Source organism: Semicossyphus pulcher, unplaced genomic scaffold (assembly GCF_022749685.1).
Source record: "Semicossyphus pulcher isolate SPU_LCO1_2020_fin unplaced genomic scaffold, fSemPul1.0.p SCAF_3, whole genome shotgun sequence".
NCBI classification, from domain to species: domain Eukaryota; kingdom Metazoa; phylum Chordata; class Actinopteri; order Labriformes; family Labridae; genus Semicossyphus; species Semicossyphus pulcher.
In genome coordinates, this window is record NW_027211704.1 from 1838888 (window position 1) to 1862071 (window position 23184).

The 23184-nt window shown below is 41.8% G+C and overlaps 1 protein-coding gene across 2 annotated transcripts in view; it reads right to left on the reverse strand.

Annotated features, from left to right (window-relative positions):
* Positions 1–23184, reverse strand: part of necab3 (N-terminal EF-hand calcium binding protein 3) — a 48144-nt gene that overhangs the window by 17447 nt on the left and 7513 nt on the right. For both annotated transcript variants that reach the window (XM_069678265.1, XM_069678263.1), the window contains exons 2-6: positions 22747–22771; positions 8695–8803; positions 7118–7143; positions 4708–4805; positions 1458–1594 (exon numbers count right to left, since the gene is read on the reverse strand). In XM_069678265.1, the coding sequence (XP_069534366.1) occupies positions 1458–1594; positions 4708–4805; positions 7118–7143; positions 8695–8803; positions 22747–22771 (395 nt within the window). The remainder of the gene's footprint in view (positions 1–1457; positions 1595–4707; positions 4806–7117; positions 7144–8694; positions 8804–22746; positions 22772–23184) is intronic.

Below are 23184 nucleotides of genomic sequence, written 5' to 3' on the forward strand. Positions count from 1 at the left end.
ATAGATTGAAAAGTGTTTGCTGTCTGTAAATGCAGAGTGTCAAGGACTTTGTGTGGTTACAGAGAGTGCGACACAAACCCACAACCTGTGTGTGTGCGCGCGCTCGTGTGTGTCCCTCTCTGTCTCCGTGTCTATTTGCCTGTGCACATGTGTTTGTTCTTGTAAGTGTTTCTCCCTCCTTTTGTTGTACCTTGGAGTGTGTACGTGTGTGTGTGCGCAGTGTCACGCTGACAGCGCAGAGGGAGCGCATTGCTAGGAGCCTCTCATGCTGAGAACAGCCTGAAGCCCAAAGGCCACTGCAACAGCCACAAATCCACTGCAGGAGAGCAGGGGGGGGAGGAAATAAGCTGTTTGCTGCAAGCTCAATATGCCTCCCATTCTGCCCCTCCCACATCTCTCACACACTCCCTCTTTCTTCCCAAAATCTATACCTATTTGAACAATCTTAAAAGAGTTATTTGTGTCCAAAAAGCTCCTCATCAGGGCCTTTGAACGCCCCCTCGCTGCTTTATCCATTTATCTCAGACTTTCTGCACCGTTTATTCACTTTTCGTAATCATCCTTCTTTGCGTTCTCTTTCTCCGTGACTCACTTGTTCCGTATTTCAATGCCACACTTATCATCTTTTCTCCCTCTCTCGCCCCCCCCCCCCCCCCCCCCCCCCCCCCCCCCTTCCTCCCCCAGTCCCCTCTCAATAATTCACCTTGGCTAGAGCCGCTCCATTATTTTCAATAATACCAGTGTGGCACCCAGAGGGGAGAGAGAGGAGAGCGCTGCTGATTCCTGACACACGCAGTGCAACGCTCGCAAGCTGGTAGCCATGAAATGTGTTATATTAAAATGTTAACAGGCACTTGAATGTGCTCGCAAGTCATCCGTCACGATATCGACTTGTTGTGAGCTAGATTTCCACTCAAACTTGATGAATTGTTTCTCTGAGCATGCAGTGTATTGAATTTCTTTAACATGTGATGTATAAGGGCCGCTTGTTTAGCTCAGCTGGTGTAGCAGGCGGCTCACTCTCGACGCCATGCTCTAACGCCGTTATCGACAGCTCTGTTGACAAATACGACTCCTGCAGCCGATCTGTTCCTGGGGTTCGAGTAGAGGAGGAACTGCGAGAGGACACTTAACTTAAACAATCACCACAGTCAGTGACCTTTCCATAACTGCGAATATCTGCTTCAGACCTACACAAGGAGCGGTTGTGCTGTTGAATGCGACAACATGAGGGAAGTTAAATGCGTGTTTGGGCAGAAGAGGCGGTACAGCAATACCGCAGCTTCACCAGCCGATCTCTGCTGTGCCTGAGATTGCAGCGCCCGGTCAGGGGGGATTATGGCTTCATTACTGTCCGACCAGAACAAGGGGAGACGTGTCGTCCATCTTTATATACAGTCATTTCTTAAAATCCGCCCGAGCACACAGCACAGTCTGTGTCATATTGCAGTACTCACGGGGCAGGGCTGCTCTGCTCCTCCACAGCCTCCATGGCACACTGCAGTGACCTCTGTAAGGACAGCAGCTGACTGGACGTCTCTCTTAGCATGAACCTGGTGACAAACTGGCCCAACACGCTGGACCCCTGGTACTCCTGACAGACAGAGTGACACGCGGAAAGAGAGGTTAGAGCACAGAGGCGAGACAGACGACAGAGATGGAAAGAGAAAACAACGACAGGCGCTTGAGAAATGTGTGACAGCTGCAATTAAATAGGCCAATTAATTCTGGGAATGCATGCATTATTCAGCACGGCATATCAAAATTCCAAGGTGGGAAAACTTAATCGGAGAAATAATTGTTGCTCGAGTCCCCAAACACAAACGTGATTATGCATTCTCAGAGGAGTCTTATTCACGCCGTGTGCTAATGAAGTAACAGCACAGTAGTCCTTTGTCAAAACTTAAAATGACAACGAGCTCCTCCTGAAAACGCATCATGGGATTAGCAGTCCGGAGCATTCTGACAGACCACAGCTGCTAACTAGCGATTGCACAACTCTCTATGGATTTCCCCCGACTCGACAGCTTTAAAGAAGAGCCAGCACACGGGAGCAAGGTGCTCCAATTAAGTCAGCATGCTAATTATTCAGCACACATCTCCTCTCCTCATTTAACAAGGCCTGCTGTACTTTCTTTTCCATTTTGACTCAAATCCCTCATTCCACGTTGTTAACTCAAAAAGTCCTGAGGTGCTTCTTAAATATCTTCTCAGCTGCAATTCATTCATGTATTGACTGAGTGGGAAAATGTAAGGCTGTGCAAAACGCTCGCTCATTTATCTTTGGGGTTTTTGTTTCACACACTGGAACATTTGGAGCATCGACTAAATGGTTTTGTGCAGCAGCTACATGATACATGAGTCAACACGTCTCTACTGCATTACCCAGAGAGCAGCTGCATGTTTTAAGACATTTAAAAAGCTCTGCTCGAAATAATAAATTGTGTCTGATATTTTTTTAGTTTAATGTCCTTGTAAAAATCCTCCCGAGGCCTCTCCTCCTTCTCCCTCCTTCTCCCTCCTTCAGATGCCTGCTGATGCTGTCCCTGATGTGTCCTGCAGCACATGAAGAACACCACATGGAGATGTTTACAAGGTTAAACTCTGGATTTTACCTAGAGGGGGGGGGGGTCTCCCAAGAATAAGATAAGAAAAGACCTTAATAGCAAAATGAAAACGTATTTCTCAAAACATATATTTGTTATCAATGTCATTGAAGAAAGATATTTATCTTAGAAAAGTAACACATTTTGCAGCAGACAAGAATGTGCTTCTCCTTCAAACCGACTGGCGGATCAGAGCTACCCTCTTAATGGTGCGATGCATTTGCCACGGGTCCTAAATTAGGCCCCTAAGGACGTCATTAGACTGTGAAAAACTGTAAAACAAAGTATGAACCTCTGGGGTCCGCTGGTACCTTAGCTGTCAAATACCTTAGCACCAAATCACAGCAAGAGTTATCTCATGACACTTTACATATAGAGCAGGTCGAGACTGTACTCTTTGTATATTGTCAGAACTGTACAGTTTATATGAAGCCAACACCCTGTGTGATGGCGACAGCCACACAAGGGTAACATCACCGACACTCTCGCCTCATTAGTTTTGCTTGAAAACCTTCAACTTATTTATAATATCAGACACGTTTCTGTTATGTTATCATTATTTCTTTGTCATTGAGTTACCTGACTGTTGGGGGATGGCACTTCCTGGTTTGAGAAAAAGGCGTGGCCAAGGGCTGTGAACACTCTTATGCCAGAGTCTGCTCGTTGGAAGATACCAGCTGCTCTGATTTCATGGGGGGGGGATTCGCTCAGAGTCCATTTTGTTTGCCCCTTGCGTTTGATTTAGTTTGGCCAAACCCTGTGTCCCCCTTTTGTCTCATTATGTTAGGTCTGTTTGTTATGTTCACACTTTAGTTATCATCTGTTTGTTATGTTCACTCTTTAGTTATCATCTGTTTGTTATGTTCACACTTTAGTTATCATCTGTTTGTTATGTTCACACTTTAGTTATCATCTGTTTGTTATGTTCACACTTTAGTTATCATCTGTTTGTTATGTTCACACTTTAGTTATCATCTGTTTGTTATGTTCACTCTTTAGTTATCATCTGTTTGTTATGTTCACACTTTAGTTATCATCTGTTTGTTATGTTCACACTTTAGTTATCATCTGTTTGTTATGTTCACACTTTAGTTATCATCTGTTTGTTATGTTCACTCTTTAGTTATCATCTGTTTGTTATGTTCACTCTTTAGTTATCATCTGTTTGTTATGTTCACACTTTAGTTATCATCTGTTTGTTATGTTCACTCTTTAGTTATCATCTGTTTGTTATGTTCACACTTTAGTTATCATCTGTTTGTTATGTTCACACTTTAGTTATCATCTGTTTGTTATGTTCACTCTTTAGTTATCATCTGTTTGTTATGTTCACACTTTAGTTATCATCTGTTTGTTATGGTCACTCTTTAGTTATCATCTGTTTGTTATGTTCACTCTTTAGTTATCATCTGTTTGTTATGTTCACTCTTTAGTTATCATCTGTTTGTTATGTTCACTCTTTAGTTATCATCTGTTTGTTATGTTCACACTTTAGTTATCATCAGCTTCAGTAGAGTTATGTTATGTTTTAATTTTCTTTTTTTGGTAAAATAACTTCTTAAAAACAAACAAAACTCCTGTCGTCTTGTGCTTTGCTGCCTAACAATCTGTTAGCTAATATTAGCACAAAGATTGCAAACAGAGGGGAGCTAGCAGCTAGCATCCTCCCCTGTTACTAGTTTTGCGCTAATGTTGGCTAAGCTAACCATCTCCTTGCTGTAGCGTTACTGTACAGACATGAGGGTTGTAGCCTATCAATCTTCTCGTGTAACTCTCAGTTAGTTAATGAGCAAATTTACAACAATGAAAAACTATTTCTGTAAAATCAACCAAAATACGATGTAATAGTGTGTTGCTGAAGTGTTTTTTAATCCCATTTATAAACTCATCTGTTTTGAAAGGCTGTTGGTGCAGCATTGGCTCTGGATTGGATCTTCGCATGCTAGCATTTCCTCTCAGCTAACTAAGTGTGTTTGCAGCACAAAGCAAAACGTTGTGTGTTATTATGTGTGTGTGCATGTTTGAATACTTACTCGTCTTAAGTCAGTTTAAAGTTTTGTATTTAAGAAGTTTGATTTAATTCTTGTGAAACTCAACTCACCTCTTTAGTTTTGTCCATTGCCTTTAAAATGGCGATGTTCAGGCTCTCCAGAGCTGAAAGGACGTTGACATACTCCCCCAGGTGCTGGGAAAAATAATCTGAAAGACAATATGAAACAAACTGTGAGTGTCATCGCAATGTTAGAACGATGACAAATGTAGTATGACTGCGTCAAGGCAAACTGGCTTTGACAGATTCTGAACAGCATGACAAGTGAGTGAGAAACATCCATCTTTATCTTCATGCACAAGTTGAGCTGGACACATTAAATGTTCGACCGCCTCAGTGCCAATAACGTCATTACCCGTCATGAAAATTGATACTGTGCTGTTTTAATCATCATTTTAATTGCTTTAACAGCAGCTCATTCACACCTGAGAACAGTCGGTGACAGGAGCAGTGAAGGTTAATTTGATGCTAGATATAGCCAAATGATAAAGACACTCCTACACATGATGGAGTTCACGGAAGTACGAAAAAGATAAAGTAAATCAAAGTCGACTGACGTGTGCAGAAAGTTGTTCAGCGCATTTGTAAAACCAAATCAGAAAAGCAGAGTGACACCTGCATCTTAATACGTTTTCAGTTATAATTAAGAATCTATCACCAGAGAGGGACCTCCATATGACACAGAGTTCCATGTTAATCAATTTGCAACACCTTTTATTCTCCTCTTACTTGCATTCAATTAAGTTATCCCCCTGAGCCTAGATCTGAGCGGTCTGTCATGGAAAACTTGACGTCAGATGGAAAAGGTGCCACGTTCCTGTCTAATAAATAATGCAGAAATATTATTCTGGGCATACTGGTATTTACAGACCCCTGCCCTATTTCTTCTCTTTATTCAGGTCATTTGACGCACGCATGGACTTGATAAGATACAGGAAGATGATAAATAGGTCGATAGATCCGTGCCAGGTTTTGGTTTTGTAGCTGGATGCTGATGAGGTTAGGGTTAGTTGCAGTGTACGACAATGATATTTCACCGATAATAAATCTAACGAGATTTAGATTTTCTCGCCTTCCTGGGGTGTGGTCAGATTTCATGTCAATACTGTTCATGCAAGCGACCAGGAGCAGCTGGTTAGCTTAGCTTAGCAAGAAGACTGGAATAGGGAAACTGCCTCTCCAAAGGTCACAAAGTCCGTCAGCTGGCACTCCAAGAAGCAGCAGCATTCTCTAACAGAACTTCTGTTGGTTCAATACTTTTCCAACATCGCATTAAGGAATACTTAAACAGTGTGACGTTAGCACCCCCATCATGGAGCGATTAGCAGCTGCTCACAGATATGAACGGAGTCTGCTTTGACTGCTCTATTTCATTTGTTATGTGGACAACAAGATGAATGGTTCCTGTTGGAGCCAAAATGTGATTTTGACTTAGTGTTTATTTTATCTCGCCATGTCACACTTGTTTTGTATTAGACTGTCATTTGGGCACCGTACACTGGGTGGAGCCTTGGTTAATTGTGCTTAAAGCCAAAGCTCCAGGTAATTGCAGTCAGGTGGGCGAATGGATGCAAACAGTTTTTGACCGTGTCAGTGTAACGCTGTGTCGGGGTGTTGAAGCGTGTTTAAGTTAAGTGCATGTGTGACGTCCACGGTCGGCTCCGGCTGTAACTCTTGATTTTCCTGGCTGACGGTCGCTTTCCTTTTCAGACTGTTTGCTTCATCTGAGCGTCGAGTTTGTTTCTTCTTCTTTGGATTTTCACTTCTTGTTGAAGTCGTATCTGTAGTCATCCATCTTTTCTTTGTTTGTTCAGCCATAGTAGATTATTGCCTACGCTCCGCCTACCCTCTCTGGCAGACCAACCACTGCTGGCTGATGGGAAACACGTCACTAACTGGGCTTCATCGGTTGATTTTGTTGCTTCGGCCAGAACGCGCATCCGAAACTTGTTCCATAATTCGCCGCTTAGTGTCTTCTTTTAGATTTAAAACAATGAACCATGTCACCCAGATATTCACACACATATTTGTGGGTCTCCCGCCTCTCTTGATTGTTGGCGTTCACCCTGCCTTCGTAATTACATTCAGCTACAAAAATGTTGCCTTTTGACATGCTCATACAACACCATGTTTAAACTTTTCTTGCTTAGCCCAAACATAAAGCTGAAAATGTAACATTTTACACTTTTCTGCAGTTTAAGCTAAGCTAAGCTAACCTTCTCCTGGCTGTAGCTTCATATTTAACTGACTGATAGGAGAGTGGACTTGTTCTTCTCATCTGACTCTGGTAAGAAAGAAAATAAGCGCATTTTACAAAATGTTTCACTATCGCTTTAAAGGCTTTTTGAAGTCACTTTCACTGTCGATGTGTAAATAATAAAAATAACAGATAAAAACACCAGTACAGAAACGAATGTGTAACTATGTCACATTATATCAGAACAAGCTCTTCTCCACCAACCTGATAGCTTGTCGGTGTCCAGATTGCTGCAGGACAGAACATCAGAGGAGATGAATGGGAAAGTGTTACTAAAGTTAATTCAGATTTTCTTTTGCTTCAACAAAACTTAAAAATCGAAACTCTTGTTCTGCACTTTGTCATTGTACATGAAGAATACAGCGTAGCTTTCTACAAGTGCAAACATTGAATTTTAGGGGGTTATTATCGTCCCTTATTCTTCCTACGCTGTTATAAAAACATTGAAATCAATAGTTCTTGTTTAAAAGTCGTGGCAGCGATGAGACACTGGAGGTGAAATAGTTTTCAGCATCACAGTTTGATAAAGGCAGAAACATGAGTCTGTGGAAAGTTCCCCTGTTGCTTTAATGGCCTGTTTTAGGTCCTTTTCACTGTGAGCTGCAGACCGTGACTGAAGCTGCTTGATGGGTTTTATCATTAGAAAGCTCACACAGTGTTTCAGGCAGAACGAAGCTTTTCTTAATCTGCTCGCTGCTGTACATTTACATTTTCATAGTGACAACACTCCTACCGCCATTATGAAAGAGATTTCATGTTATCTTTTCAGAGTGAGAAGATGCGTTCTCTGTGATATGTACATTTAACCTTCACAATAAAAGCCTGTGCAGGTTTTATTTGTTTCAGAACCAATATAATATAATCAACAGTGTTATCATTCAAAACAAGAACAGCCTTTAATTCGACATCAGAGCTCAGTTTGCGCCAACGTCCTGAAAGCTTGGAGCGCAGTGAAAGCTGTCTGAGGGCTGGTTTGTCACATGAGAGACGGTCACTGTGCAACATCGTGTCCAAAAACAAGAAGAACTGGCTGCACAACAGATAACAGCCACAGACCTGTTGCTGCAGCCAAACGCTGTGCTCTCTCTAATTGGTCGGATGCAAAAAAGGAAAAACATTTTACAGTCAATTTAACAACTTCAGTGCATCTCATTTGTGTGCGCGTGGGTTTGTTTATGCTTGTGAGCGCACCTTGTGAGACTAACACAGAGGCACAACAATCACAGTGAATTAATTATGTTATCTAAGGCGATGCATATTGGGCAGAAAAACGTAAAGTAGTGTAGGTGGGGGGAAAAGGTTGCACAGAGTCTCATGAATATCCCTAATGTGCCAAAATGACTAGCTTTGTGAACAAGGATGAAAACAGAGGAGACTTTTCGTCTGCGGCTGCAGCGTCCTACATCCTCTGCAGACCAGCGATTCCAGCAGCTCCCCGCAGGCTGATTTCTTTGATTGCAATTTCGGTGGAGCAGCATCTGAAGTGGCTGGTGTAGCCCACAGTATTTTACGTCCAAAAGAAAAGCATGGTGCCTGAATTTGGTTGAAACCCCTCTTCCAGCTGTGACTCATTTAGCCTTTAACTGATTACTTAAGAGGAACACATTAACTGTGCCTTTAAATGACAAATCCCTCGCTGTTCGGTCTCTTTTCTGCTTTCTTCTGACTCTAAAAGGCTCCATCTGAACGCTGCTGTGAGGCAATTTAATACAGCACTTTAGTCGTTAAGTTTCTCAACGTGATGAATAAAAATCAGAGTCCATTTCAGATAAACAACTCACTTGTTTTGTCGGCCGTCTATGGAGAAGAAAAGCTCCTGCAGCTCCTCGGTGGTCAGGATCCCGTCAGCAAAGTAAGCATTGAACTCATCGAAGGAAAGCTTGCCATCATCTGAAACACAGAGGATGTACAGGGCTACATTATTACAGATATAACTATGGCTTAATTAAATATTAGAGAAAGTTTAACATCCTATAAATCATCCCAGGATTCAAAAACAAGAAATAACACACAAAAAAATCCAATGAGGATAGTTTTAAGGACTTTATGACAACCTTGAAGATATTTAGGCTTTCTTGGCCTTTCTTTCTGTATCATATCAAGATGACCTCTCCACACTGTTACATATTTCATTTGCAGAGGGACTGATAAATGGGGGGTCAGGGACCGGAGACGAATACTGCGAAAGAAAACCGCACGATATACTCGAGACAGAAGAGCAGCTGTGTGCCTCGCTCTCCTGGTCCTCACTGATGATGTAATGGATCTCACTTGCTGAACCCTCAAACACATGTAATTATATTTGTACATATTTTCAACCATAACGCAACACTCACAATAATATATACAGCAGGTGTGTGTGTGTATGTTTGAGTAAATAGAAGCTTGCACTGTCGACTTTCCCAGAACTACATATATAATAATATTAATATATTTAATATAATAATACGATAAGCATAACATCCGACTGCAAATATGATATTCCACGTGTAAATGGCTCCATGATAGCATTGCTCTATATATAGGTTTAATTGCAGTATGTATACACATCCCTAAACTCCTGAACTATTTTAATGGAGCTGTAAAACCTTCCAAACTCTCCAAACGTTAAGACAAAGTGCATGTTGATGTTAGAACCGATATATCTTTGCAGGAATATAATAATTTCAGCGCGTTATTAAGCCTAAACCGAAAAAATATAAGACGTCCAGAAAATAATCTGTACATCTTACGGAACATAACCAATATCAGGTACGATTGAAGCCGACACGTCTCATCCTCCGGCAAGAGGCTGCGCTCCATCAGGACCGAAACCTCCCGACACGGGAACAGTTTCTTCCCCTCTGCTGCCAGCCTCGTCAACAAGGCCCCGACCCCGACTTGACACGGACTGTCATCCAGCGCCTCAGTCACTCAACATCTCACGAATGTTAAGACTCTAATTCAGACTTGATGCGTTACATTAACGCACACTACACTTTTATATTGTCTGTACACTGCACTGTTTTTAATTTTATACTGTAACCTCTTTGCACTCGTTAATATCCTGCACATCTGTACAGTTTTAATCTGTTGTACATATTTTGTATTATACGCATCGGTTTTTATATTTTTATTGCCTTTTTTTATCATCTTATTCTATTTAAGTCTTTTACTCATTTTTATTTTAGTTCTGTGTTAATTGTTCTGCACCAAACCACCAAAACAAATTCCTTGTATGTGTAAACCTACTTGGTGGTTAACCTCGATTCTGATTCAATAGGCCCCCGGTTTTAGTACTCTGGGACCAGTGGCGTACTCGCTTTTTGAGGGGCAGGAAAAAAAAAGAAAAGTGGCACCCGCTGTATGCCATGGGGCACCAGCGTGCAGAAAGTTGTGATGCAAAACAACAACGTGGGCATTTTTAGCTATAGAGGCATACCATGAGGGTGCATGGTCTTACATGTTACAATTTCATTTAGCAGATGCTTTTGTCCAAAGCGACGTACATCTGAAAGTTAATGATCTATGCATTCATATCTGATGGCTATGCCTACCGGGAGCCATTTGGGGTTCAGTGTCTTGCCCAAGGACACTTCGACATGTGACTGTAGCAGTCAGGGATCGAAGCCCCCAACCTTCCGATTGAGAGACAACAACTCCACCACTGAGCCACAGCCGCCCCACACACGTGAGAGTGAGTGGAGGCCAGCTAATTTTCAATGTATCATTTATAGTCGAAGGAGGGAAGCCACTGGGCTTTCTTCAGGCACACTCGCGCTTACTCCTGTAGTATTGATGTTTTTTACGAGGGATACCCTGATTCAATAAAGGTCAAGCTCTACATAAGCTGTCAAAGGCGAGCCAAGCCAATCCTCAATCAGCTGATGGCTCAGTTGACCTCCCCTTTGCCTTCTATTGGAACATTACATTCAGAGCGCTTTATTTAAACAGCTCTCGCCCAGCTTCCTCTGCTGGCCGATTTGCAACCCGCCTCCACCCCAGCTCCTCCTCTCACGCTGTGTCCGAAATTAATTATTGTCATTCATGCTGTTTTGTTCAGGGGGTCTTTGCCACTGCGCTCCCTGCTACAGCCGTTCATGATGACTCGTGAAGGGCAGGAAGGGACACCAATTTTACACCTACAAACTGCTTGTTGTTTCCTCCAACCAACAAGCCAACACAGAATTGAACCTAGGATACACAACATGGACTAGCAGACAATGTAAACATTTGACAGGCTGGATAACATAATCATGTTTCCTTTCTTTAGTTCAAAAAATAATTGGTCGACATGCACTCAAGTCATCTCAACTTCATGTCGTTTGTAGAAGCCAGTGACAAACTCTGAAAGTTCTATCAATAAACTTGTTTGGCCACGAAAACTATACAGAAATATTCCACCAACTATAACTTTTAAATAAAGAAGCGACATATTGTCAGCAGATGGGAAGTTTCTCTTTAGTCTAGTTAACTGTGAGCACAGCTTGTTGCGACAGACAATCGCACAGAAATCAATAACCCACAAGATAAATAGCTCTGCTGTCATCTGCGAAGGAGTGCTCCTCTGAGAGAGCCTACCATCAATCTGTCTCCTGGCACGGATCGCATAGATCAGTCAGCAGTTAGGACGCCAGAGAGAAACTGCGAGATGTTTTAATCCTCATAAAAGGCTCCAAACTATCAGAGAGATTGGTGTCTGCGGAGGACATTTCTGAGCCCCAACAGACCCACAACTATATCGATGCGAGTCGGGCACTCAGTCAGTGGATGTGACAGAAAGATGGACCAGAGTGCTAAAACCAGCCAAGATGGCAAACAGACAAATTAGGATGAGCGTCGGGCAAACAAAAAGCATCCGTCCGTGTCTTTTCTGCACCAAAAACAACTGTTTGCGCTCAGTTTAAACCCTCTGAGTGACTGTTCGCTTTATAACCCCGTTGACCGCCCAGTTTACACAAAGACAAGGTCAAACATGAGCAGTTTAATATGCCAGCGAGTTCCAGTCGCTCGACTCAGCAAACATGAAAGAACTCAAGGGCAAACCTGAAGACCATCTGTTCAGCTGGAGCCTCTCTGACATCATCATCATCATCATTATCATCATCATCACCTCTGACCAGAATGTGTAATGTGCTGCCTGAGACGAGGCTGTGCTCTCCCCTCTTTGGCCTGATTTCTCTCCTTTTCAGATCAGTCTTTTTCTTTTCCGACCCGTCTCTATATGCGTCTTCTTTCCTTAAGGAGCGAATTCTAAGTTAACAGGACTTCATTTTTCGTGATTTAAAGAAGGAAGTCTTGCACAGCGGTGCAGGGGTTAGCGCTTTCGCCTCACAGCTGAAGGGTTCCTGGTACACATGGGCCCTTTCTGTATGGAGTTAGCACGTTGTCCCCGTGCATGTGCGGGTTCCTTCTGGGCATTCCTCCCACAGTCCAAAGACATTAGGTTAACTGGTGACTCTAAAATGCCCCGTAGATGTAAATATGACTGTTGTAATTTTGTGATTGACTGGTGATCAATCCAGTGCCTGGAATTTAAAAAAAAAGTATGCATAAGTTTGAAACTTTCATATGAATTCCTTTGGATCAGCTTGGACGCTTCAGAAGCAGTGACTGATATTTCAGAGAGATCAAAGGACGTTTTTTCCTTCCAAATTTTAGAAAGATCTGTCGACGTTGGAGCAAAGACTGAACTGCCCCGGGGCAATAAAGAAGAACATTATGTAAATTACGAAGGTGAAGGCAATTTTTTCTCCCCTGAAACTTTAAATACAGAATCTGTGCTTTAATGAATCTCTTCGTTTCAACCATTTACTTAAAGACTTTACGACAAATCAAACATGGTAGCAAAAACTAAACGTTACAAGCACAGCAACATGGTCGGAGACTCGCGTGTGTTCTCCAGGCCTCACAGGCACGGGCAGCTTGTTATGCATTTAAACCAATAAGAGGACAAGAGCTTACAGCAGTGAGTCATCATATTTACATGGCGCCATTTTAAGCTGACATCATATTTATTAACCCATTCGCGACCATCAGACAACAGCTAATGTTAGCATACAACCATGTCTTAGCTTGCATTACCTTTAGCTAGGAATTTACACCGTTCTTTGTATGGTTAGCACTATCAAATGGTAATGTTAGCATTCAGTCACTTCCTACCTCATAGTAGCATTAGCTTAGAAGCTAAATAATATTAGCTGTTGTCTGACGGGTATGGGCTAATGGATGATCAAACATAGCAACATGTCATTACATAAATGACATGTTGCCTACTCGATACTTTAGTTGATGAAGTGACTTAGATTTCGATGCCCTCTGTTGTTAGTTTTACTGATAGACTCTGGACACGCCTTTGTCTCCTCTTACAGGGCTAATTCTGGAAGGCGTTCTATATCTGTGGTGCCAAACTCCACAGACAGCCGCTCTGCTCAGAAGTGACACTTTTGATAATCTGTTTGATGGACTAATGAAGGACTGGCAGACTCCTCTATTCACTGTGACAGTTCTGGGTCAAACGTCTCCGTCGTGAAAGAAGGTGAACGCATAGAAAACACACACACACACACACACACACACGCACACACACACTCACACACGCGCCTGACCCTCTTTATGTTTCACCTCTGATATTACAGTTTCATGATAAAGACAGAAAGATACAGAGATGTTTGTTTGTTGTCCAATAAAATTGACTTTCCAGTGAAAGGCTAAGGCCAATTACTGAATTTCCACTTACTTCCACTTTACTTTCAATTATGAACCGTTACTGGTAAGTGCCTACACTCTAAACAACCTGTTAGTGCATGTATTTAAATGGGAGCAAGGCCTAGAGTCAGCTTAATGGCCTTTGCAGAACAGACAGATTAAAACTGGATGGCTGGCTTGGGTTGACTTAAGGTCTCTGAGAGGGGACCTTAGAAGTATAAGGTCACCTTTTAGCAAAGCAGGAAATTACTATCACTTGTTTAAAGTCCTGCAAAGGCAGATATGTGTTTAAAGATTAAAGCCAAAGCCACATTAGCAGATGCAGCATTCCTATCAGATTTCTTTCCACACATAAATGTCACCGGACATCACCCGATTGTGCTGCAATGCACAAAAACACGCAAAGGCAGATTTAAACTACAATATTAAACGTAAGGGTAAGTCAACATGGCGAAAGCAGTAAACATTGACTGTATATTTGTTTGGCATACACTGAATGCCAAACAGGACATTTATTTAAACCTCAGCAGCTCCTGCAGGGACGATGGAGACAGATGGCATTAAAAGATAGCACAAAAAGCATCATGGGAAAAGTCAGGTGAAGGGATTATGTGTTATCTTAAGAGTCAGACCTGTTGGCCTCACCTACATTTCACCTGATGCATCCTAACTGTTCTCACATCGCGACTTTAAGGACGAACGTGAGGATGTCACCCTCCCAAACATGGCATCCTTGCTCAGTCAAGCGTCCTTCTGCAGTGATGTTTATCATTTATGATGTGCTACACAGCTGTATTATTCATCGCTCTGCTTGTCTTGGCTGTGATGTTCTGCACTGATTTGTTGTAGAGTTCACCTTTAGGGTCACTTTTGGGGTCAGGAGCCCAAGGAGGTGACAAGGTAGTGCATATTCTAAATATATGGTTATTTTCTCTTTAATCTCTTTATCTCCTAACTTGGAAATATGCGTGTGCACTTTATCTTAACCAAACAATGATCATAATCATACTGAATCATACTGAACGTTCTAAATTGCTTCAAGTCTTCCAGCCATTCTCTCCAGTTCCATTGAATCATCATTGACCTGAACTGGCTCTTTATAACCATTACAGTGGAATTGGAGCTGCTGCAGTTTCCGTTCACTAAAGAGATTCCCAACCTGCACGCCAGCTGATGCCTTTAAGTGAATACATTATTCATGCATGGCCTACTGACATACAGGAAACACACATGGTCTCTCTAAGTACATCATGGAGTCTAAAAACGTTATGAACACAATGTGTGATGCATCGCTCCTGTCATGTGACCAGGTAATATAAAGCTATTCCTGGAAACAAAACAATCAGTTTTTTCATATTAGTCTGCTAATAAATCTTCTCTGCATCTGCAAATGGAAACAGGAACAGTTGCAGAGCAAAAGTCATTTGTACGTCTTGTAATTAGACTCCAATCTTTCTGTTTTATGGTAATTCATCATTTTATGTGACAGCGTTTTTCAAATTAAAACATTTCCACCCATATGAGTGGGAGATAATGGTGGCAAGCCAACAAGGAAACTGTATATTTGAACAATATTTTGTAAGTCTACATATTTCTATCTCCACGGAAAAAAGAGAAATAAAACATAGAAGTCAAACATCACACCTTAGTGACAGGGTCTCATAACAAGACCCAGCTACATTATTTTTCATTCAAGCAATTAGTCTGCACAGCTGTTTCACCTGAACACAATAAACCACCATGTGTTTGACGCAGATGTGACTGATAATATTCTCATAACACCTGAGGGAAAGGTCACCATCTAACTTTGTGACATCCTCTTTTCAGTTAAAAAAAATACATACATACACACAAAGGACGGGAGAGTTAGGGCCACGTTAAAGAAAAAAAATTGAGGTAACTAGAACAGTCGTAATATGACGAGAATAAAGTTAGTTTTAGGCTATTGTTAGCCTATATGTGATTTATTCTCATAAAATACTCTCGTAATGTTCCGACTTTATTCGCTTATTATTCCAACTTTATTCTCGAAATATTCTGACTTTATTCTAGTATGATTCTGACTTGTTTCTGGTAATATAATGATTTTATTCTTGTAATATTAATACTTTATATTCTTTTAGTTTTTATTTGTGTTGTTTTACGACCTCTCGTAAATTTTTTTTTGCTCTAATACGCTGTCGTACATACAGCACATTGCTGCACAAGAAAATTCCATTATTACAGTGAAAGCAAGAAGCTATATCATCAAAAGCAATGTGCATAAATTGCTCTTCAATAGTGAGATGGAAACATCACTCAGAAGTTCCATGGTGATAAAGGTTTCTGTGAGGCTCGAATGAGGCCTTTTCTTCTCCTTTATTGTTATTAAAAAGAGTCAGATGGTCTAAACAAAGTGTTCAGAGTAAACAAGAAGCAGATGAGGAAGTGAGAGAGTCCTGTAAAGTAGGGCACAAAGTAGGCCGCTCTCTTATCTCTCCAAAGGTTAGTCCCATTGCAGCCTCCTAAGTGGTTTATAAATTCCCTCGAATGCATCACTTCAAAAGCATCCAGTATCACTGAGAGAGTCTTGTTTCTTTATGGTAAACTATATGTACCACTGCACTGTATAACAAAACCATTTCACATTCTGGTATTCTTAGCATCCATGCTCCACTTAGGAAGTGTTCCACCAGACCATCTGTGAGGAAATCTGTGATATATAAGCTGCGTTTTAGCTTCCATATCTTGCTTTAAGCCTGTATGCTGCTTCTGGATCGCATATCCTATTACTTTATGATTCTCCGTCTCACTAATTGTCTGAAGCTCACTGGGTTCTCTCCACCTCATTGGAGCAGATGTCAGGGAGGAGGAAGTGCAGTTCATTACAAGCTGTCACACTGGTTCCATATCTCTGGGAAATCTGGATAGAAACCAAACATTTTTAAGCTAAATTGGAAGTTTAGTTTTGTGTGTGATTCTACAAAAAGAAGACAGATTTAAACCTTAACATTAAGCTGCTTTATGATGTTTGAAACATGGTTGCTGATCTGTGACCATATTTCCAATTAGGCTGTGGCACATTTGGAGTTTGGTAAGTTGGCTTATTATCCTCAGGATTTCACACACGTATTTTAGCCTTCACCATTAAAAGTGTATTGTTTAATACAAAACTTCGAGGACATTGAATTAGAACGCAGTCGAGTGAGCACCGCACACATCTCGTAGGCACAGAGCAACATCAGCATCATTTGGAGCAGTGTTTCTGTCCACCTGATGTCCAATATTCACTCTTCTTTTAGCCTTTGTCTGTTCTATACTATATTCAGGGAGCAGTTTCGCTGCTCATTGTTTCTGCTACCTACCAACATTTTTCAGCTCCTCCTGGGGGATCCAGAGGCGTTCCCAGGACAGGTGGGATATATAATCCCTCCAGCGGGCTCTGGGTCTACCCCGGGGTCTCCTCCCAGTGAGGGAAGCGCCCAGGAGCCATCCTAATCAGATGCCCCAACCACCTCAACTGGCTTCTTTGGATCCAAAGGAGTAACGGCACTTCTCCAAAATCCTCCCTCCAGATGTCTGAGCTCCTTACCCCATCTCTGAGACTGAGCCCAGGCAACTCATTTCAGCATTTTCATTCTTTCGATCACCAACCAGAGCCATAGGTGACCATAGGTGAGGGTTGGAACATAGATCAACTGGTAAATTGAGAGCTTCGCCTTACGGGTCAGCTCCTTCTTGGCCACACATTCCGGTACAATGCCCGCAATACTGCTGATGCTGCACCAACCCATCTGTCAATCTCAAGATCCATATTACCCTCTCGTGAACAAGATCCCAAGATACTTGAACTCCTTCGCTCGGGGCAGTACCTCTCTTCCCAACCCAAGGGAGCAATCCACCATTTTCCGGCAGAGATTCATGGCCTCAGACTTGGAGGTGCTGACTCTCATCCCAACCGCCTTCTTGTTGGGAAGTCATTAGACTGACTTCCCAACAAGAAATGTTAAGATTCATGCAGAGGATTTGGGCCAAAGCTCCCTGCCCAGTAGGTCATTCAATTATCTATCCTTTACGACAGACAGACAGACATAATATGCCTCATAGAGATAACAGTCATGTGGCAGGTCACGCAGGGAAGACATCAGTGAGTAGACATCGAGTTGGTTTTGTTTTGTCATCCTTGCTCTTATCTCATTTCGTCCAGACTCAATAAAGGGAACTGATGTTTCGGATATTGTGCAGGACATTTTTAAATAAAGTCCTGGATCATTATTTAACACATTTTCCTGCTGCAGTCCTCTTGTTTATACGCAGAATAATCCCAGTGGTGTTTATTACTGAGAGATAAACAGTGAGAGTAATGCAGTTTGTTTCCTTTGTGCTTCTCTTTTATATTATCACCTCTTTCCCTCCCCAAACCATCCTTTCTCCATAACTGGTTCAGTGATGACAGTCATCTCAGCTGTGCTCATTACCATAAAAATCTCACAGTGAATTTATTTGGCTGGAAGCCACAGAACAATTCATCACGTCCAAGGCTCTTCATGGTGAAGGTTAAGAGCTGTTCAGGAGTAATTGCTGTTCGGAGGCAGGGTGATTGCAGCTGCTGTATATGTGACAACTTCCTGCTGTTGCCCACTCCGTTTTGATTTGCTTCGGCACCTTATTTCATCTGTTGTTAGAAAGGCATAATATCCTCCGGGGCATGGCATGCTTAACCACAAAGCCAGCGATGGTAAGGAGGACAGTTATTATAACAGATTATTTAAATCTAACGGCTGGTAAAGCAATATACGCTCAGAGATATGTAATGTGTGTGCAGATATTGCACATTACTGTGAGGGCAATATGTGAGAAAATGAGGGAATAGGTCTATTTATAGCTCTGCCTTCCCCCCATGATTTTGTTTTTCCTTTAGATTTGGTACAATATTATAAAAGGGGGTTTAATGTGTTACAGTAATTTTGTATTATTCAATCAAAAATATAATTGAAGAAGTCAGTGGCCCAGTCAAACATGGATGTGCACCATTAAACACTTTAATTCGCCCTCTAACTCCATTAAGAGCGGTTTGTGTTTGCTCTCTGTTAGAAGCCAATAAATCTGTTCCAACAGTTCTTTCTATTTGTCTTGATTGCACCAGTTTCTTCTCCATCTGGTCAGCTGGCAGTTCCTTGTGGAGGTAGGGCTTATTGGCTGCGTGTAGAGGGTCAGTTACTCAGCTGGTGCTAAAGGAACTTTTTCAGAGACCATCCCCGTTTTCTTTGGTTCATGTAGCAAGAGGAGCTCTGCTTAGAGGGTCTTCTTTACTTAGTATGGAGGAGGCATAAATTAATTTGACTGATGTACATTGATTTGGCTGGACGCAATTGATTGGTCAGCCACACTATTTAGCACCATCTTCAAAGACCTGAGTAACAGTTTGTAAAGGTAGCATTGATGATCAAAAACATGTTTAAAGGGCCTTTCCCTGAAGGTGGTCCTGAGGTTGGTGTATATTGATTGTGAAATGTGATCCAATGCAGCAATCTTCAACAGCAATGGCAAACGGCATCTTTAAAAAACAGTGTAGAAGCTCATAACCGAAGCCTTAAAAAAACGTTGTTGTCTGTGGTGTTACTGTAGGCCGCCTTGTGACACGTTAGCGTTCCTATTGGTTGTGAAAATGAAAAAAGGAAATAAAGATGTTTAAGGTGTTTAGTTTTCCCAGTGGACGGTTCTTCCCAGGGAATGTCCAGAACTGTTCAGAGCAGAAATGCCAAAAGGTTGTAAAAGCCGGCCCATTGGCTTTCTCTCTTTCCAGAGATGATCCGTCCTGTCTCTTGTTCTTAAATCACCATTACAGCACCTGTACAGGAAACACCTCTGCATGCTTAATAAATGCTTCTGTAAGCCAGTTTGTGTCACATACTCTTCACTCTCAAAGCTTTGGCTCAGTGTGCGCTGGATACAACTTTGAGTCTTTGCTGTAACTTTACTAAAAGCAATGCATACGATGAATCAGGCGGGATCAATTTGCGCCAAGACAGAAAAGACGATCCTAAACAATAACACATTCCAGGTATTGATGTTTCTTTTACTTTCTGTATCTGTAACTGTATTAGTCCATGATGCAATACAACCACATACACAAGAGATGTGACTCTGCATTTCCGCACTACAAATACTGCATAACCTCCGTCTCCGGCTCCTGCGTGGAACCTGTTCAGGCACATTTCCTGGGACTTGTTTGAATCTGGGTGTAAAGTCAAGACAATCACTCAAATAAACCAGAAGTGAAAGCTCCAGAAAAAGTGTGTAAAAGTAATTTAAGCCCAGCGCAGCTCCCAGAATGAATTTTACAGCACAGAGGGAGGATATATAACAGTGCGAGTGTGTCCAGGGAGCATCGAGGCAAACTGTTACTTCGACAAACCCATTTTGATTCCTTGTAATGCTTCTATGATTTGATCGCCACAACTTAGGAACCTGCAGTACCCTCCAGGCCTTTTGGGCAATAACAGTCATTTCAAAGAGTCATTACATGTTAAACCTTTAAGTCGAGGTGAAATGAAAAATGTAATTTTAATCCTTTTAGCTCACATCCCCGGTAATATTGTGCATCTATTTGACAATATAGGCCAAAAAAAATACAGAAAATCAATTTCTTCGTGTTCTTATATCAAAATTCGATCATTTTTTCTTTCTGTAAAAAATAAATATCCCATGTGCTTACGTTGGCTAGAACCAACCAATTTCAACCAATCAATCTGCAACATTTAGCCGCAGAGCACCAAGAACGCTCGGTCAGTTAGCTAGCTACTGCGCTGTCGAGAACGTCTGTCTACGCCCACTTCTCAGCGATCGAATCAAATCCCTCTCATGATATGTCCCGCCTGCACGTCCTGTGTCACTCGGAAATACGTCACGATACGGAAGCTAGATACTCTGGAAATGCCGTTTCAGCTCGACTCTGAAGTGGACACAGCCTCAAGTCTGGGACGTAAAGCTAATGTGGAAGTGCCTTAAACTTGCATTCTTTCTAATGGCCTGTGGGGGGCGCCTCCACTGTTTGTCCAATCATATCGAAGTCCATAAAAATATTTCTCTTCTTCTCACTTGATGTGGTGGCATGTGGTCTCAAGTGCTAGTTCCAAGTCTTCTTCATTAAAGCATGATGCTCATTTTGTAAATTTTGGTCCCATTTAGAGCACAGTGGAGGAGAAAAGCTGGGACTGCTTTAGTGCAACCTCTAAAATGCTGTATCAAAAGACACTAAGGAGCCGCTGTTGTTTTCTTGTTAAGGACATTTTGTTTCAAGCATGTTTCACTATTTTTAGACCTGGAGGCCAAGTCGTCTCCTTGATCACAGTCTGTGTTTCTGCCCAAGTTAGAGCTTTGATACTTTGGGGTTTGTGATGAAGTTGTCAACAAACCAACCAATCAGTACGTAACATGAAATGACTCGGAGTACATTGGTCTCCACCAACATAATTAGTGCCCACATACAGCATGTCTGTGAAGGCTTCTCAGTCATCCAGGTCATGGTAACTCAGAGGCTTCAGAACTGAAGAAGCCTTTGGGATGAGAGGCGAAGCGTCTTCAAGAACTTTAACAAAGTCCAGTTTGCTTTTGAAATAAACATTTTAATGCCCACACATGCTTGTACCATAGCTACCACACGTCTGTGCATATCATGCAGGCGAAATGACCGTCCCAATTAATTAATATCCCAGTAAATGTGAGTTTTGGATGCATGATGCTAACTCATCTAGCGACTGCATATAACTTGCCATTCGCTAAATCATCACCACTCTAAAGCTCGACCCTTTCGTCCTTATATGGTCATTACTGACTCCTAAATACACATATGGTGACAGTCTAAAATTCCCAATTTTAGGCCTTTAAAGCTCCTGTGAGGAGTTTTTAGCTGGTTATGAAACAGACTGAAATTAATTCTGATGACTCTGTATGAGCTACAAAAGCAAACAAGACCATCAGAGACAAGACTGATTATTTCTATATAGTTATTTTTAATGCCTGTAACCGCTGCCTGGGGGGGACACTTCTTATACACGTACAGGACAAGATCAGCAAAGAGATAAGAGGTACCACTTTGTCCACAGGGGTTGCCAAAATCAATCGAGAGAAGCAATAAAGTTGTACAAATTCTCGACGAGAATGTACCAGTGGATCATCTAAAAAATCTTCAGGTCTGCAGCCTACATTTCAAACCTGACGATTGTGAAAGAGACATGACATCGGAGGCGGCGTCCTAGATTGAGGAAGTGTAGTTTAGCGAGCTCCCTGGCCTCTGCCAGATGAAGCGTATTGCCCGTTGGAGAAGCGGATAGCGTCCTCCAAAGGCACAGAGCAAAACTGCATTTTTTTTTACCATAATGGCATTAGCTCCTCATAACAGCATGATAGGACTGAGGTTGAAAGTTGGCGAACTGGCCCTTTAAAGGATAGTCCACAAGGCAATCGGTGATGTTGGTGCTTTGCTTCTTATGTACAGTCTTAGTACAGAAGTGGATGTGACTTTAAGCATGATGGATAACCAGGTTTGCAACCAAAGATTATCTCTCACGATTGTTAACCTTTGTGTGGGAGAGCCAATAACCACAAAGGTAAAGGATGTAGCTTCTTTAAAAAGATATAAACAGTGTAAGTGGTCACACATGAACATGACATTACTGAAATACAAGCCTGTTCATAAAAGCAGTTATGAGTGCATTTGTATCTACACATCGTCTCTATACAAGTAGGAGTACTCTCAAACATGAAAAATCACGAGGTTACCTCGTTTCCATTTGATAAAATAAAAATTATTCATATTATTTGCAATTCTCTGCTCAAAAGATGGCTCAGCCTGCATTTACATGACTCACATCAGTTTGTAAATAGCACCAAGTCATCTGTGTCGACACCGACAGAGGTGATTTATTTTGTGCGACATGTTCTCCCAGTCGTGTCTATAATCCTGGATCTCAGCATCGTTTTAATTGGGCGGAGGAACTTGTTGAAGCATGAAAAGGGAAGGAGCTTCGTTTCACGAGGCATTCATGCAAATTATTCCCTGCCCTGATTGTCTGAGGCATAATAACAAGAAGAAGGAGAATGTGGGGAAACAGCAAGCATGCATTGTGTCACATCATTCATCACGTTCTGTACCATTTACTCACCGTTTTTGTCTGCTCGGCGGAAAATCTGGAAAAAAAGGAAAGAGGATAGGAGATGGTTATTACCTGAAGCTAAGCATCACCTGAGGGACGTTTGCAATAAGAAGGTGCAGATGATTAAAAATGATGGCAATCTGTCAAAAACACAAGAGGATATTTGATGTCAGTCTGCTGCATGAACACGGACCTTCACAGAGGCTGCCACACTCTGACTCATGTTAGGTTGAAAGCTGTTCGGCAGCATGCGTCAGCTCTGTAATAGGTTTAATTATTATCACCTCTGAAGTAAAGAGGCGCAAAGCTGCAGAGTCACAAAGAGGCTAAATAGTCATTATCATGCAGGTGACTCAACCTGTAAAAACTGCTATTTCCAATCATATTCTAATAAATGTACTAGTATGTAATGTTTTATAGTTAATAGTTTGATTTAGTGTAAACGTG